Source organism: Aethalodelphis obliquidens, unplaced genomic scaffold (genome assembly GCF_003676395.1).
Source record: "Aethalodelphis obliquidens isolate GAN/ISIS:26980383/991018 unplaced genomic scaffold, ASM367639v1 scaffold33, whole genome shotgun sequence".
In the NCBI taxonomy this organism is placed as follows: Eukaryota; Metazoa; Chordata; class Mammalia; order Artiodactyla; family Delphinidae; genus Aethalodelphis; species Aethalodelphis obliquidens.
The window spans coordinates 15,303,071-15,321,697 of NW_020837977.1; the positions used below are offsets into that span (position 1 = coordinate 15,303,071).

General features: G+C 41.1%; 1 protein-coding gene across 2 annotated transcripts in view; it reads left to right on the top strand.

Annotated features, from left to right (window-relative positions):
- The window catches only part of TOX (thymocyte selection associated high mobility group box), a 298,253-nt gene that overhangs the window by 163,234 nt on the left and 116,392 nt on the right, over positions 1-18,627 (top strand). For both annotated transcript variants that reach the window (XM_027128039.1, XM_027128040.1), the window contains one exon: positions 1,267-1,509. In XM_027128039.1, the coding sequence (XP_026983840.1) occupies positions 1,267-1,509 (243 nt within the window). The remainder of the gene's footprint in view (positions 1-1,266; positions 1,510-18,627) is intronic.

Below are 18,627 nucleotides of genomic sequence, written 5' to 3' on the forward strand. Positions count from 1 at the left end.
TAGACGTCATCTGGAAAAAAATAACCCCAGGCACTTGGAAGCAGGAGCATGAAGCTGATTGGCTGAACACCCTGTGAATCCCCTACACTCCTTTCTTTGGCTCCTACCCTCAGTCTGCTCATTTCCAATCTCGCACACTCCAGCAGGCGTGCTGCTGCCAGACAAGCGGGTCCTTGCTACCCCTGTGCTCAGACACTAGGAAGACTCGCGTACTTTGAAAGATAGGCTTGCGAGAGTTATCTGGACCCGCTCTGTTTCCTTCGTACTATGGTACCTGCTCTCTAAAGACTGCTAAGTATTGCTGTGTTTTGATATGAATTGGTAACAGTATTTTATTATTCAGTTCCTCCTTATATGTTCCATGTTTACCACATTCTATTTGTAAGCAGGAGTGTCCTCACATACTCTTGTCTTCCTTCTTTGCTCCCTCCCTTCCTGTTTTATGTAAAAGCTACTTTCTAAAAGAAAAAGCCCCACGTATGTTGTTATTTATTTTACTGATTGACTTTTATTCCTAAATTAGTATTATAATGATATTTGTGTAATTTAGTCTTTCAAAATTGGCCGAACCACATTTAAATGATTACAAAATTATTTACTGCCTTCTAGGGGTAGATCAAATAAATGTGAATAGTCAGAAATCAAGAAAGCCATCTTCATTTTTATTTTGATGGTATAATCTTCATGATAAAAATAGCTTTTAATGGCATTATCTTCATATATGACACTTTCTCTGAAGTCACACTTATGCAACATGGTTAAGCTACTGCTTTACCAACTTTTTTTGTCAGTTGTGAGCATGTAGCTCTTCAAAACCCAGGAGCAATTGCCTTAGAACTTCTGGAATTCATTTTATTACATGTCATGATCTGAGCAGTAGGGAGCCCTACGAAACATGTTTGATCAAATATTAATTTTATAAATTGCCTTTCCTTCCCCCCAATTCCCATGAAAAAAGGTATTCAGCCAGATTACAACTCTGGAGCATTTTAATGGGACCTTTGAAATCTGTTTGAGTTCAGCTTCTTGGAACAATAAAACTGCTTAATGGTGGCACTCTTTATACAAGAAGTGGCTATGCCTTCGAGGCGATTTTCTTCCATGCATGATAGAGAAATTGCAGCAGGATAATCTGAGTGTTTGCAGTGTCTTTGCCAAATCCTTAATGATGCTTGTAATAATATCTGAAAGGGTCATGTGTGTTTGTTCACCATGATGAAAAGAAGGGGATGATAATTTGCATCAATATCACCATTGTCTTTTCAGTCCTACCCTGGTCCAAGCCTGGAAAGCGAAGACTTTAACATTCCACCCATCACTCCTCCTTCCCTCCCCGACCACTCGCTGGTGCACCTGAATGAGGTCGAACCTGGTTACCACTCTCTGTGTCACCCAATGAACCATAATGGCCTGCTACCGTTTCATCCACAAAACATGGACCTACCTGAAATCACCGTCTCCAATATGCTGGGACAGGACGGAGCGCTGCTTCCCAACTCCATTTCTGTGGTAAGGGTCTGCTGACTGATTGGTGGTGGGGGAGCAGGGGACACAGTGAGGACAAGGTCGAAATTAACGTGAGAAGCTTTCAATCATCATAACGTGGCTTTCTGAAACTAGAATCGTTTTTAGCTATGAAAGCCTAAATCCATAAATCCTGTAAAATCCTAAAGCAATTTTCCATTTTACATTTAAGTCAAGGCAAAATCAATTAATTACATGTTTGATCACTCATATTTATAACTCAAAGTCCTAAGTACTATTTGACACTGAATGTGTGGTCATATGGTCAAAATGTCTTGTTAGCTTTTAGATAAAAAGTTATCATAAAGGTGCCACATCTCATCTAGTGCAGGATTCTTCACCACAAGCAAGATCCCCACTTCTTCTAGGAACTGCTGTGAAAGTTGGTTGCTGCCCTATTTTCTGCTCTCAAATTCTACCAATTTATATAATAGGAAAGCAAGAAAACAATTTTCATCTTTATTTTGAAGGTATAATTTGGGTGATCAAAATTTATCTCTACTAAAGTGTTTCTGTCTCTTGGACTTTGTTCGTCACTTTGAATCTTCTAATGTTCTACACTTCTCGAATTTAGTGAGACTATGTATCACCCAGAAGACTAGCAAAAACTGAATGCCCAGCCCCTACCCAGGAAGTTCAAGAGTCTGTATTTTCAACGAGTATCCCATGCTTGAGAAATACATCATAAAATCTTTCTGTCTGATTTTTATGTCATCTAAAACCTTAATAATTTCTCTGTCTATATCTCAAGGAGTAGAGAATATTGTCAGTAGTGTATGGCCAAGGGCAGAGCTTTCTACCATGTAATGAAACTCTCTCTTAGGTTAACAGTGACTTCTAATGAGCGTTCTTTGGTTTGCGTTGTTCAATCACTTAACAGTCCAACCATCTCTGTTGTCATTTTTATAAGCCACTGAACAGTTCTGTCATGTTCACAATGAACAAATCGATTAACTTGCTCATCTTATGTTGTTTCTGATAGGAAAGCGTTTCATGTTATCACTTACCTAAATCATTTGGTGATGTATCTCTAACTTGAATGACTTCACAAGAAGGTTTTTCTGTTAATCATGAACAGAAAGGGGGGCAAAAGGAGAGTGGAAAGAGATCCCATAGTAGTTTTGGGGGAATGAAGCCCTGAGCCTAATGTCACAGGCCATGGTAGGGTATAGAATTCTCCTCAGAACTGGCAGCTTAGCTGGGTGGACAAGAGGGGAGGACTTGTTCCCAGCACCAGCAGGAGCAAAAAACTCGACACCGTTGTCCCGGTTTTTAGATGATTTTCCACCTGTATAGATTTATCCTAAGAGTATTAACCGTGGCTTCATAAAATGGAAGATGGATTTTTTAGAAAACATGCTAAGTGTGTAAATCTGATGAATGTTGTACTTCAAAGTAGTGACCTTGAAAAATCACGTGCCTATTCCTCTTTGGGGCTAAGCCTTCAGACCCAGTTCATGAGCCAATAAGGTGTCCATGTCATGCTTTATAGACTTCCCTGTTCACTGAGAAGGAGAGGAAGGACGAACACAGCACATAAAATACCAGTTTTGTCCTCTATGCTTCTTCCTCATGTGCTAATGAAGTTGGGCCACAGGAGGATAATGAGATACTCAGTTATATAGTTTTAGTCTCAAAACCCTTTTTCTTTTATATAATTTGCCTTCTTAGCGTTCCAGGACCCTCCCAATTCGCCATTCACTCTTTAAGAGATGTTTGTGCAACCTCAGTATACATGCACCTGGAATTTTCCCAGTTTTGCCGCCCTTGCTAAGTCACTCCACCCTCAGATGATGTGCTCGGGACAGGATCTAGTCGCAGCTGTGTAGCACCACCTTCTAGGCCCTTCCTCTACTACGCTTCCCTCCTTCCTTGTCAGGAGCCTCTGCTCATCCTAATTCTTTATGCTCCTTTCCACCCAACCCACCGTCAGAAACCGGACTTCGGTATTTTCCCATTAACATGGTATTTCCCTTGGAACTTTTCACACTTTACAAGGCAGAGGGTCCCTGTTCAGCCTAAACTAACCGAGTGAAGCTCTAATTTCCATTCCAGTTCTTGGCACAGTGAGTCTATTTGGGTTTTTCATAGGATGGTGAGACTTCCCAGTACCTCCAAACCGTATTCTGAGGTGGACGTCTAGTTTGCCTCTCACAGCACTGGTCCGAGCATTTTACGCTGTCGGTAAAAAGCTGCCCCAACATACTAAGTTTTGGCGAGACTTTGGATAGGCCTCAGCACTGTCCAGTAGAACTCCCTGTGAGGATGGCTTTTCTGTTACGCATGCTGTCCAGTAGCAATAGTCATTGGCTATGGAACACTTTAAATGTGGCTAGCGTGACTGAAAGACTGATTTTTATTTTATTGTATTTTAATTACATTTAAGGTAGCAACATGTACCTAGTGGCTACTATCCTGGAGAGCATAGGTCCAGTTAATTATGTTGATTTAACATTAAATCTACAGGAAACCCATTTTTTAAGCCAGCGTGGTCTTGAAGAAAGTACATTTGGAGATGAAATTTGTTTTAAGAGTCCTTTTTCAAGGCTTGGATCTCTGACTGGATTGCGAGAGCCAGAGTTTGGTAATACTGCAAAGTTGCAATAGAAATTTAATAAAGTTGGAAAGGCCGACTTTACTGGAGTCTACTAATTCCTTTGAGAAACAAGGGGCATCTCCAATCTTATTTTGAGCTATCATGTGTTTAGAATGCCACTCATCAGTGTGTACATTTTAAATGCCTTCTGTGCTCTAAATGTTCGAAAGGGCTCAAATGATTGATAAAATACGGTCCGTGTGCTTCAGGAGCTTGTAAACTACAGAAAAAACGTAACCAAGTATGAAACAGTTTGAGTGAAACATCAAGCAGTTAGGGACAGGAGAAGGGCTAAACACAATTTTACTGGCCGTGAACCCAGTAGGAATCCTGGTTGGAAGAGATTATAGTCATCTGGTTTGGGTAGTTTATAAAACTTAGTGGAAAAGGTAGGACGGCAGTCAGGTCTTGAAAGATGGTTTCGATTTAGACAAACAGAAAGGAAAGAAAAGGTGTCTAGGAGAGAGAGCATTTGAAAAGCAGGCTGGATATTTTAAGTTAGGAGATTTGACAAAAATCACTAAGGACTGTGGGCTTGATATGATGGAGTCTAAGAAACCACTGGCTGTTTTCGCTCAAGGCAAAAGCATTATGAAAGCCGTGTCATAGGAAAACCCTTCTGGCATCTCTCTGGAGGGATCACAGTGGCAGGAAACTGGAGTTGTGTAGGGTCTGAGGAGCTCTCTGTTGCTGTAACTCAGGCAAGGAGTGTGAAGACACACAGGGTGGTGACAGTGAGAACAGAAATACGAGCTCTTAAGTTGTTTGCACATCATTCCCAAATCCATGAATCTGAAGATGAACAACCCTTCATATTGCCATATTTTATATTTAAAAAGGGCTAAGGATTATTTTCTTTGAAGTAACTTTAGGTCTATAAGATACTTTTTTCACGTGTCTTTATAAAAACTGACTAAAACTCTTTCCCAGCAACTTTGCTCGTGTATAATGTGATCACAAAATTTAACCAGATGATTGATTGGTTTATCAGTTGTTGACATATGTATATATATTTTAATAAATTTATTTATTTTTTATTTATTTATTACTTCTGGCTGCATTGGGTCTTCCTTGCTGCACACAGGCTTTCTCTAGTTGAGGCGAGCGGGGGCTACTCTTCGTTGCGGTGCGCGGGCTTCTCATTGCGGTGGCTTCTCTTGTTGCAGAGCACGGGCTCTAGGCGTGCGGGCTTCAGTAGTTGTGGTGCGTGGGCTCAGTAGTTGTGACTCGCGGGCTCTAGAGCGCAGGCTCAGTAGTGGGGCGCATGGGCTTAGTTGCTCCGCGGCATGTGGGATCTTCCCGGACCAGGGCTCGAACCCGTGTCCCCTGCATTGACAGGCGGATTCTTAACCACTGAGCCACCAGGGAAGCCCCTATATTTATGACATATGTATGAAATGGAATAGTGCACAATTTAGGTTATCAGTATTCATATAGACGAGGAAATAATGGCTACAGAATCAGGAAGTAAAAGCTTCCCACCTAGAAATTGCAGGGCTCTTTCTGATAACTCCTTTCAAGGTCACCTACAGTTTGGGAACAACCAATAAAAGCTGACACTTGTGGATTCTAAATAATGAACTTGCTGTAGATTTTAAAATCTTGTAAGTATGAGCCACCCTAGGTAGATTTATGTATAGGATCAACTGTCGTCAATTTTATCTTCCAGAAGCTCTTCAGTGTTATTAAAGCTGAGACTTTTTCTGTTAGTAGGGTGCTCAGATCTTTGTGTTAGTATTTTCACATGATGGAATTTTAGAATCTGAATGGATCAAATAGGTGAAAATATTTTAATTCTCATTTAGATATTGTATATGTTTTAGAGGTTATTGTAATGTTTAACATACATGCATTATTATATGTTATATATGCTGTTTTGTATAATATATAATCTTTTCTGAAAATTTATTTTAAATTCAAATTTTCTTATATCTAGCTGTTTCTTATCCCCACTGGCAACATAAGTGATACAGTTTTACTGGTTATAAGCATTACCAACAAATTTCTAATATATTAGATGTAAAAAATTTAGTCCGTAATTAGAAATCAATATCTGAGTGAGTATTATTATCCCAATATTACAAATGAAAAATGGAGATTCAGGGTACTTAAGAGACTTGCTCTGTGGCTCAACCAGTGAATACCCCAGCTTCCTTACCTGAAAAACAAGGATAAATTATCGTCCTTACCTCATGGAGTGAAATGAATATTTAAAAATTGCTTAGACCATTGGTTGGCACATAGGAAGTATTATTATATGTTTGCTAAAAAAAAATGTAAAAAGCAAGACTGTATATGTATAACTCTTTTGCAGAAGTTAAAGTGCATGAGAGAAGATTTTCCTAAAGAGTTATTTATACTTAAATCCTTAATCTTCTTCACATCTGTCCAAAAAAAGAAAAAAAGGCAATAAGCCTGCTAGTCACCAAAGAAGTCTTTACCTTCTACTGAGTGTTCTTACACATCATTTTGATTAAAACTGACATCTTTGGACCACAACTACCGCAGTTCAAATCCTGGCACAGACCTAAACCAGCTGCATGACATTGAGCAACTTACATAACCTTTTTGTGCCTCAGTTTCCTTACCTATAAAATAGGTATAATAAGACACTTAATCCCATACTGTTGTAGCATTAACGTAGTTAATATCTGTAAAGTAGTGCCTGTCACACAGTAGGTGCTAGATATATTCAGTGGGAATCCCTTTCTGATAAAGAGGTCACCAGGGTAGAAAATCTAGATTGCCTTCTGAAACTTGCCATAAACATATACAAGGGTGAAACATACACAGGGTGACAGTTTTTCCTTCCCAAATCTCCCACCACTTCCTTTTTGTACATTCTTGCCTGTGCCATTTTATGTGTCAGTAGTCAGTCAGGACTCCTGCAAAAAGTAAGGTTTCTGGCACTTGAAAACAGATTCCATTGTCTTAAAGTCCATATTTTCCAAGACCAGGCTATAAAACAGTGTCGAATTTCTATTAGTATATACTGTTGAACAAGTGCCAACTAGTTCTGATTCTCTAGGTCCAAGTTAAACAGCCACTCACGACCCAATATGCAAGAGTTCCATTTCTCTCAAAATTCCTGAGTTATTTTGATAGTGGATAATTGACCGCCTGTGCTTTTCCAAGAGTGGAATCTGGTTAGAAGAGCACTGGAATGAGAGTCTGGAAGGCCAGGCCCTGCCTGGGATAAGTTTGTTAACCGTGGACAATTCGCTGCACCCTGTCTGTAACCAGTGGGGTTGGACTAGATCAGGCGGAGCCCGGGGAAGCCAGGAATCAGCCAGAGCGGTGTTGCGCTGATTTCATCTCACTCGTTCACATTTCTTGTAAAAATTCCCTTGAACATAGGATTCTGCCCCCAAAGAAGACGTAAAACCACAAAACTAGTTGATCTCTGAGGCCCTTTCCAGGGCTGGCATTTTCCTATGATTCATTCTCTATCGACCACACAACTATGATCCAGAGTCACGACTCTCTCAACTTGTCACTTTAGTTACTTAGTCATTTTTCCCACCATCACTTGGACAAGATTCTCAGTGTTTTACCTGTCCCCCCACCCCAAAACCTAATCAGTTATTAAGATGTTTGAACCTGTTGGACAGAACATTTCTTTTGAGTGGAAAATATTATTCTGCCATTAAGAAGAAAGTGATGTTGTTTTCATGTTGTTAAAAAGAAACTACAGAGCTATTTTGGGAGAAGGGTAAAATAAGAAAATGTTCATATTAAGTATTCATGGTTTAAGAACAATCTTTTGATTCGTACAAACTGAAATCAAGAGCCTCTCCTTTTCCTCTCCACCCTGGCACATTCACTGCTGGGTTTCACCATGGACTGGTAAAAGGCAAAATGCAACCTTGTATAAAGTCATCGAAGGCTCCTGCCTGGCCGATATATGCGGTGATCGCTTGTTCTTTGTGCAGGCAACAGAAGCTCTTTCATACAAAGAAAAACCGTGCAAAGTTTTAGAATGGCCTCACAGAAAGGATTCATTTAGAACCTGGGCTTTTTGTAGAGTGTGGTTCCTAATGACACAGTATAGAAAATTTACAATGAAAAATGCAACAAAGGAGATTTCAATTTCTTTGAATGCTTCAAATTTCCAGTTCTGGAGTTTAAAATGGAAAAAAATGCTAAAAGGCAATAAAATTGGGGGGTTTATTTCCCGAATGCCTTAGTTTTTCCAGGCAACAAAAGCAAGCATAATGTATATACTCAGATTTATTGTCATTTGAAGCTTTCAGTCATGGCACACCTTGCACTCAAAGGCCACTGTACAACTGTTTTGACAACCATCACTTCGGTAGGTACTGCGCAGGACACACGGAACTGAAGGAGGAATGTTTCTCTGGGTCTGTAGGGAGTGCTGTACATCAAGGAAGTCAGATGTATTAGAGCAGCATGAATTGCTAATATGTCGCCATGATGGAAAGGACCACTGGCATATTGAATAATGTAGCTTTCAAAGCCAGGCAGAAAATGTGATTACACACAATTTGATTGCTGTTTTTAAAATAAATATTTTCAAAATCTGGAGATATCTTATTTCATGTAATGCATAAAGTATCTAACAGTGGACTAGAGCTAAGTATCTTTTGGGACACGAAGGAGCTGATGATGTCAGCCCCATTCAGATATGAAATGATAGAAGCATTAGCTTAAAATGGAATGGATGTCACCCTGGTTTGTTTCTTTCTTTAAAAAATAGGGAGAGAAAAGCAATAAAAAGAAATGATTTTGCCCACTTTGACAGAAGAAAAAAGACGAAGAATAATTATTTAGAATTACACCATAATTCATTAAATGTTTAGCAGTTATAGCCATTTTTTCCACAAATTATCCTTTTTTGAATATTGCAGCACATGAGAGCAATGTATTAAACCACTGTAATACTGTGAAAAAATGGGCTGTTTTTTTGTTCTTTTTTTTTTAACCATATATAATAAAAGTGTGTGGTTTGGGTTTTTTTTTTAATGTCAGATTCCTAATAAGGCTAAAAATAAGCGTTGGTGGCGGTTAGTTGTCAAGCTCTACTTAAGCCCTTTCTTTGCTCAAAACAGACTACGTTGAATGTAGTATTGATAAGTAGTTCAGTGGACTCAGTATGCTAATGGTTTGGGACTATCTTGTAGTGCTGTAATAAAATATTGTTTCAAACTAGAGCTCTCCTTAATAGTGTTCAGGAAAGGAGTCAATGTAAAAATAACACTTCTCCTTTCTTATGCCAAGTACAAAAACTCAAGATTCACTTTGTATGTAGGGCTCGCTGTACTTTTCCTTCACCCCTAGTGTTCATGTGGATCAGTGCCTCGCCCATGCACAGAAGAAATCAGAAAGCTATAAGACCAGTTATATAATATACTGTAAGCAGACTTGGGGAGTTATTCAATCCAGTCTCTTAATTCCAGACAGAAGTAAACCTAAACCAGTTAGGATACGTGGTTTTCGATCTAAGAGCCAAGATTCCACAGCTTTCCTTGGTAGTCTGTTTGTGTTTAATTAACCTTGTAATGTTAAGTTAAATTGCAGTAAGAGATTTAGATTCCTTCCAGGAAGTTCCTTATTAAAGTTAAACTGAAGTATCTTACTGCACTTTCACTCTGCTGTGTCCGCTTCAGACATCTGAATGCTTGAAGAACAGTTGATTTCAAGTATTTTGACATTATTAAGTCAGTCCTGCAGTTGTGCTTTACCTGGCCCAAATAACCCCAATTCCTTTAACCTTTCCTCAGAGGTCATATTTTTCAACTTTTACATCAAATTAACTATTTGTTTTTTAATTTGTGATTTTAAGGAATGCTGACCACGATGGGAGGCAGAGCTCCAGACATTGCCTGAGGTTGCAGATTAATTTCTGAATTTTTCAAATACTTCTCTGTCCCCACATGGACATTTTACGGTAGTCTCTTTAATAGCATCATCGATTGCTGACATATTTGATTTTTGAACCATCGATCACTCCCACAGCATGTGTCCCTTACTGTATTGGTATCTAGCCAGCAATTCCCCATCTTGTTTCTGTGTAACTCATTTCTCATCCTAAAGGCAAACATCTGGGAAGGACATCATGGTGTTACTCTTCAAGGCATCTTTTTTTTCTGGCTGGGTATCCATTATTTAAATAGCACTTGGCAAACAAAGAGAGGGAAGAAAAATATAGCTATGCGCTACTAATTGTCCTTGGACAAATAGGTTCTAAGTAGGCCCATAAGCAAGACTCCCCAGGTCCTGGCAATGAAGTTTCGGTCACTAGCTGCACCCTCCAGTTGTTAATAAAATATTTCCTAGAGTGTTGAGGGGGAATTGGGGAAAAGCAACACAGAGCCTAGAGGAAAAAGAGGTGGGAGTGAGAAGAATAAACAGCAAGTGAGAAAGGAAGCCTGTTCAGGAGAGAAATCATGTACCTGAAGGCTCCGTGGGATGTGTGCTTCCTGCGTTGGGCCCTTCCGCCCGGCCCTTCCCCCGTCCAGGAGCGCTGTCTGCGTCTCCTCCTAGTTTCGGGTCCGAGGAGCGTTCCACCCTCACCCCTCTACCCTAAGTAAGAATGACAGCACCTCATGGGTCAAGCCTGGACTTAAGTCAGGCCCTGAGCTGAGCGAGGCACGCGTGTCCTTCCGACTCTCGCCTTCCCTCCCTGGCCCCTAGCTTAGCACTCAGGACGTGCCCCACACCCCACCCCCGGCGGAGGGGAGAAGTTCTGCTGCCTCTCCCTCTGCCTGGCAAGCTCTTTGCAGAAAAGAGGACCTAGACACCCTGAGAGCTCACTTGGTTTCGCTGTCCAGACTTCCATGTGGACATCATTAATAACGATATTATAAATAGTGCTCGGCTCATAGTAGGACTTCGATAACTATTTCTGATCCAATAAATGAACTCCTTTGTCCCCAGTGGAACCCTTAAAATTTTCCCCAGACAAGTACAGGATCATTATTGCTTTTTTTTTTTTTTTTTGCTGACACTTCTAAGTTGTGTAGTCTTCTAAAATAATACAAATATTACAGCTTTTAAAAAAGTGTAATATCATGTGTTGTGGGGTCTAAATGCACCAAGACTGCTACAATACTTTCAATTTAGCTAAATGAATTTGAGCCCCAAACTTAAATCTATTTTGTAGTCTTAACTTAATCAACTTAACTTAATCAACTCACTGCTAATCATTCCTAACCCATACCACTATTAAATTGATATATTTGATAATTAATTATAATGTATAGTTGATCTTTTTTAGATGAACAGTTTCATTTTCTGAGTAGAGCTATTTTTATGGAGAAAAATTATCAGCAAAATTACAAGACATCTAAAGGAACAAATTTCTGCCTAGTCCCCCAAAATCTTGGGGGCAGAAGGAACAATGTGGAGAATTAATGTTTGTTAAAGATTGGCTCATATGACCAGTGTTGATTTTTTTCTTTAATCACAAAATGATTCAATCTTTGTCTTGCTGTTTGCTTGATTTGGGCGAGTAGATTATTAACATTAAAGTGGTGCATTATAAATCCATTTAGTCATGGAATCATAGGAGAATTAGTCTAAAATGCTTTTCAGGAGAACAATGAACCAGTCTCACTCCAAGACACCACTTCCTTCATTATTCATTAACTGTTCTTATCTAGAGCATATGGGAACATTTTAAGAGCAGGTTTTGTTTTTTTTTCCATTTCAGTTTTTTCCAGTTTGAAAGTTCCGAGTTCTCTTATGTGGACAAATAGTACCTACAGGAACATAATATTTGTCGTTTTAGATTAGTCATTCATATACATTTCTCTGCCAGAAGCAACACACACTCCATTGGAGAAAAGGTATGACGTGCTGCAGAGTCTTTAACCATTTGGGGCAGTCGTTAAAATATTCGATTCATCTTTCCTTTTCTCGATCATTTACAATATCACAAATGCCATAGTAATCCAGAGAACAGGTCTTTTTTTTTTCCTCCACCTAATAAATATATTTAACATTTTGATAGATATACAATAACAAAATTGATATGTTGAGCTTCTCTGAATTTAAGGGAGTATACAAATTCCCCAGGGAAATCTAAGTACTATTTGACAGAAGGAGGATTCAACTCCTTTTTATAATTCAGGATAGGCAAAAAACTTTCTCAAGATTTGTTACATTTGAAAAGTATTATTAACATTTAAGGGATTTGGGGGTTTTTTAATCAAAATCTGTATTGTCTTTAATAAAATATTATTCAAGCCCCAAAACATATTACACTATTAACATTTTTCATATTTTTATATGCAATGCATAGTTAATCACATTTTCTGCTAACCAGCAGACGTAAATAATGGCTTACCAAATCGAGATAGGACCAATCCTTCATACATTATGAAACTTGAAAATGATCTGGATGAAAAATAAAGTCCCTCTTTAATTAAGATGATAGATTCATAAAGGCTATTGCTAAAACCATTATATTATTAAGACTATCAAAAGACTAATAAAGCTATTAGCATTTTAAAGCATTTTCTTTAACATGCTTTAAAGAAAATGCTTTAAAATGTGTGGTACACATATCTTACAGTGCTTGAACAATTACCAGGATGAGCAGACGAGTCAGGCTCAACCATGTAACTATATTCAGATAGAATAAAAGTAAGCTGTTCGCATCTATATATGTATCTCTGTCTCTCCTTCTACATAAGTATATGCAGTTACACATTTAGGTATTGATTGTGTGTGTGTGTTGGGGATTCTTATCCCATCATGAGAGTACCAGTGGCTGGCAATGGCCATTCCCCGCACCGGGAAGATGCAGGTTGGGACCTTTGGTCAACAGCTACTGTGTTACCTGGGGTATTTTCTTGTTTCTGTGGCTGTTCTTGCTTTCCCCAAAGCAGCCTCATTTCTGACTATGGCAGCCCACGGGGCTGTTTCCCAGCAAACAGCAGACACTGCCTTCCTTGCAGGGGTGCTTCTAGCTGGCTTTTCACCCTAATCTTCACATGTTTTTGGAGTGTCTTCATTGTGCCTCCAATCCACTAGGTGTCACGTGCAGTGTTAGAATCCAGGAGCTGCCAGTTAACTTGGAAAGGTGAGGGTTACGTATATGAAACCTGGAAGATGTGAGACTCTGTAAGTTCAAGTTCCCAGATGCGGTCCACTCCTTAAGTTGTCCAGGGAGTGCCAGTCACCTGCAGAAACCAACCAGTGGCCTCCGGGTCTGGAGAAGCGGTGTGGGTGCTGGGCACGCCCGCTGGTTCAGGGGACGAGGCAGCCCAGACCTGGCCCCTGCCTGGCCGCTCACTGGCTGCCTGTGGTTGTGCGCGAGTGAGTTCGTGTGCCTCGTTGTCCTGGGTTGTGAGGCTTCAGTGGGTCCAGGCATCTGAAGCCCTCAAGCAGCACCTGGCAGACAGTGTGCCTCATGTCAGCTGTTTGCTATCCCCCCGCTCAGAAGCCCCCACAGCTGCTTGTCTGGGTTTTCCTCATGCTGTCTGTCGTTCCTCTTCTAGTTACTAGTGTCCTTCCTGCCTGGCTCATTCCGAGAACTACTGTGCTGATGTTCACTGGACACCTGCTCTTGCCAGGTCCTGGGCAAAGTGTTTTACACAGTTTCCTCCTTAATCCCCACAGTCACACTAGGAGAGGGAGGTGTGATCCTTACCTTGCCCAGGAGGGACTGTGGACAGAGGCAGGTTACACAGGTGGCAGCCTGTAGGTGGTGAAGCAGGCAGGCCGAGGTCTTTGTCACTCTGCCTTCCTGGTGAGGCAGGGGCTGTGCCTCTCACAGGGCGAGGGCTTGATGACTCTGCACTGAAAGGCTTAATGGGGCCTCCGGTTCTCTCCGTCCCCCCGTGGAGGTTTCTGATGGACTTGACGCCGTCACCGCTCACACCAGCTGTGCCAGCCAGACGACATTCCCAATTCTGCCCTCTTTTTTTCTAACAATATAAGCTCACTTCATGTTTACCTTGCTGAAATAATATAATCAGAGAGTGAGCAGAGGAAAAGAGAGATCTTATAGTCCAATGAAAAAAGGGTGGGCTTGGAATTCTAGCTGGTAACTTTGACAAATCACTGGATCTCTTTGACTCTCGGTTTCCTTCTCTGTAACAGGAAAAAAATGGTATGACAACAGTATTTACAGCACCATGTGGTTTGGGGGATTAAGTGAGATACAAGATTAATATCTCTAGTACCTAACAGTTTAAGTACATTTTCTAGTCATCATGTTGAATAAATTAGCATTCCAGCTAATGAAAAATATTAGCTCTTTGCCAAAAATCCAGAAATTTATATTCTTAAGTCGTCCGTGAGGAAGGCGGTGTTAACGCCTCAGGGGGCAGCAGGCTATGCTAACAGACATGTTCTTGTGAGCTCTGCGCTGTGACCAGTAGTTGGGCTGTCTGCCATGTGCCAGGAACCCACCATCAGCCAGCTTCAAGATGTTCTTTCCTCTCCATCGTTAAGATACAAAATTTACTTTTAAAAGTACAAAGATGTTTAAATTATTTTATAAATAAAAGAAGTAAAAATTCTGGGCAGCTTGCCAAGGATAGCAGATCTGAAATTAGCTAGAAGTGTTTCCTTCTCTTTATTAAACTCCTGCTACTTTTTCTGATATGTTCATATTGATTTGTCTCTTCATAAAAATTTGAATATTCTGTATGACAGGGAATTGATAAAAGCCAAAGAAATAGTGAATTGTGTATAAACTTCAACCAGGTTTTCTTCATTCCTGTCCAATAATGCTAAATTAATGTGGCCAGGGTCACAAAAGCATCCTGACAGGCCAAGTCCCAAAGGAGCAGTGTGCTCAGACGCCCCCCATGAGCTGAGGGCCCTCCCCGTCACCCCCACAGTGCGAATGAGGACGCTCAATCCATGAAGGGCGGCGGGGTCAGAATGTGGGCTTCAGAGCTCTCCACGTCAGCGGCCTCCTGCTTCTCACCCAGCCTGTGGAACATCCCAGCTCCTGCGAACAGTGCTCTGGAGATGCCCTCGTGGGGCCAGAGACTGGCTGGCAACTTACTCTGCCTGCAGACGCCACACGTAGTTATCTCGGACGAGGGGCTGGAAGGTTGAACATGTCGGCACTTAGTGAGATCTCCACAGTGATTCACGATCCGAGTGAGCCCAGGCACTCAACTGCCTCCACGGGGTTCCCCAAGCAGGATCTGGTCTAGGGTGGATCTACCAGGGCAGTTATTTAGACTAAGTACTTTTATGCATCATACAACCAGTGTCCACAGCAGTGGGGAAGGGACACACCACCCTTGCCTATTTGGAATAGTCCGTGCACAGTAAAGTGGCACCTCAGTGGCAGAGAGCATAAGCTATGGAAGAACAGTCCCTTAAATGTGGTATAACAAAGAGCTACTTCTTAGAGCACAAGGTAATTTAAAAGATACAGTTAGAATGCTAGCACATTCCATTGGTACAATGGAAAGAGTACTGAAGTCAGGGATGTCTGAGGGCAGAGAATCCCAAACATGACCTCATTAAGTTCAAAGTTCCATTTTCATGCAGTAATTCAGAAGATAGGCCTGGGCTTCCCTGGTGGCGCAGCGGTTGAGAGTCCGCCTGCCGATGCGGGGGACACGGGTTCGTGTCCCGGTACGGGAGGATCCCACATGCCGCGGAGCGGTTGGGCCCGTGAGCCATGGCCGCTGAGCCTGCGCGTCCAGAGCCCGTGCTCCGCAACGGGAGAGGCCACAACAGTGAGAGGCCCGCGTACCGCAAAAAAATAAATAAATAAATAAATAAATAAAAGAAGAAGAAGATAGACCCTTCCTACCTGCAGGACCTGGCACAGGGGACTTCAGCTGGTTCCCCATTTGTGAAATGCAGATAGCAATAGAGTGTGTTTCTCTTGTTGTGAAGATTAAATGACATAGTACGAGTAAGGCAATCATCATAGGTTCTCACACAGTAAATTATAAACAGGTGATAAACATCTGTTTCTTTTGAATGTACCTTAATATTGGGATTTCCTTAATTCTCGTGAGGTTTTATTAAGACAATTAAATGTTATACTATATGTTACTGATATGATTTGCAAAGTAATGCTTTCTTATTCATATTTAAAATTTTAGCTTTTTTAAATTAAAAAGATAATAGATTCTATAGCCAATATTTTATAATAACTATAAATGGAATATAACCATTAAAATTGTGAATCACTGTACTGTACACCTGTAACTTATTTAATATTGTACCTCAACTATACTTCAAGAAAAGACAAAAAAAAGAAAAAATAATAGATTCTGAGGCTGTAAAGCATGGTTACTTTGGAGAGTTGGAGGTAATCTTCTCATGTGACTTGCCATCGAAAGCTTTGGTGTTAAGGGTGAAAGGGCCGCGGGACATGGGCTGTGGCTGTGGCTGTGGACGGGGCACCTCCACATGTGGAATCTGCAGGGTTCTTCTTGCCAGTAAAGCGCTGTACAGAAAGGAAGGGGAGGAACTCAGCTGTCCTCACATGTTCTCGCGCCATTCTCTAGTGACCCTATGATATGAAATGAAACACTGAAACTATTCCAAAAAACACAGGCAAAGTAAACAGAAAAGAAATGACTACAGTATACAGCTTCCTGCAGAGGCCAGAAAAGATGAAATTAGGAATTAAATCTCCCTGGGCAATCTATCAAAATACTGAGAAAAATATATTACTGATGAGAAAATATCAAACATCTACTGGGAGACAAATGCACGTAACTCTGAATCGTGGATCACAAAAGGGTTTCCTCAGGCCCCTGGATGACAACTTTATGATGCACAAAATCATGGGTTCTTCTTATTACAGTTGATTGGGTAAGCACCTGCATGAGTGCAGGGCTGCATTCTACCCAGGATAGAAGAATCTTGCCCAAGGCGCTCTTGGTCCAAGTTGTGAAGAAGACGGCCACTCAGGCATAAAATGCAGGAGATGAGAAAGTGATTAGGGTTATGTCCACGAGAGGGCAAACAAATGTTTTGACAAGGAATAAACCTGGTTATAGGTCCTTTGCCTTGAGAATATTTGATCAAATGTTTATGACAGTAATCCTGTTGACAGTATCAGGGAGTTTCATTTCAAACCCTTCCTATTGCTGCTTAATTTAAAAATAGAGGTGAGAACGACTCTAACACATACTGTACAATCTGGAAATCCCTTCTTCCATCTTTGCAACTTCATATGTCAATGGAAAATCACAGAATTACAATACCAAAAATGCACGTTTACCTAAAATAGCAAGATGCTTGAGGCCCGAAGGTCTTCGAATATCTGCAGCTCGTTTTGCATTCCACTTCCTCTTTGTAGGCAGACAGAGATCACATTTCGGCAGTACTAAGTGTCTTTGCTTTTTGGTTGGATTCTTTATCAGAAAATTCATTCTTTTGGACTCTGGCAGAGTCTAAAATTGAGCCCCAATTTTTCCTCTTTGTGTTGCATTCATATACATAGGCCTTGAGTCTTAGAATAATTAGGTAGTATTGGGCATCTACCATAGGTAGGATGACCATATAATTTATCATTCAAACCAACACGGTTTTGAGAGTAAAGCACCTAACTAATAATGATTAGGCCTAAAACTGGGACTGTCCTGGGGACACTGGAATTTCAGTTCCAGTGACTATATGTGAGACCCTGAGCATGTTGATGTTGAGGATGCAAAAATGATACGGGAACAGTTCCTGCCCTCAAGTGTCTAGAAGAACAATTGAGTTTCATACTTAAAAAGTCATCCAGCATTTCAAAGCATGGCGCTTACTGTCACAGAGTTGTAAAATGACATGAGGAACCGAGGAAGGCTACCTAATAGGGGTAGAGTTAGAATAGGATCTCGAGAAATGATTATTAACAGGGAGAATTGGGGAAGGCGTGTTTGGAGCGAGGGAGTTTCCCTGAGTATGTACCATGTGAGCTGAATCACCATCCACCCCGGGTGTTCAGCCTCAAAACCTGGTTCATCTTTTCCTCTCACTCCAAACGTCCAGTTTATGAGCAGCAAGTCTTGACTGAAGTGCCTCCAAAACGTATTTGGAACCTGCCCACACAGCTTCCTTCTTCACTGCTCCCGCCATGGCCTGCAGTGCCGTCTTCTCTCGGGATCACGGAAGAGGTATCCTCGCTGGCCTCCTCTCCTAGCTCTCATCCCCCCGTCAGACATTCTCCACGCCAGCGTCAGTGCGATTGTAGCAGACATTAGCTTGGCCACCCTTCAGTGACTTCTCATCACACCTAAGACAAAAGAGAAAAGAAATTCCGTGTTTCTTAACGTGACATTGAGGGCCCTCCTGAGATTGCTGGCCTTGCTTCATACTCTTCTGCCCCTACCTGAGCTGCAGTCACCCTGGTTTTCTGTCACTCGCCTCCCACCCAGTGACCCTCGAGCTGTTGGGGATACTCTTGACTCAGATCTTCACGCTCACTTCTCAGCTCAAATGTCACCTTTCGGAAACACTGGTCTAAACTGGCACTGCCCCCATCCCCACCACCACCACTCACCTCTCATCACTCTGCCATGTTTTATGGAATGAGTGAACACTGCAAATCTCGCATGTTAAAAAAA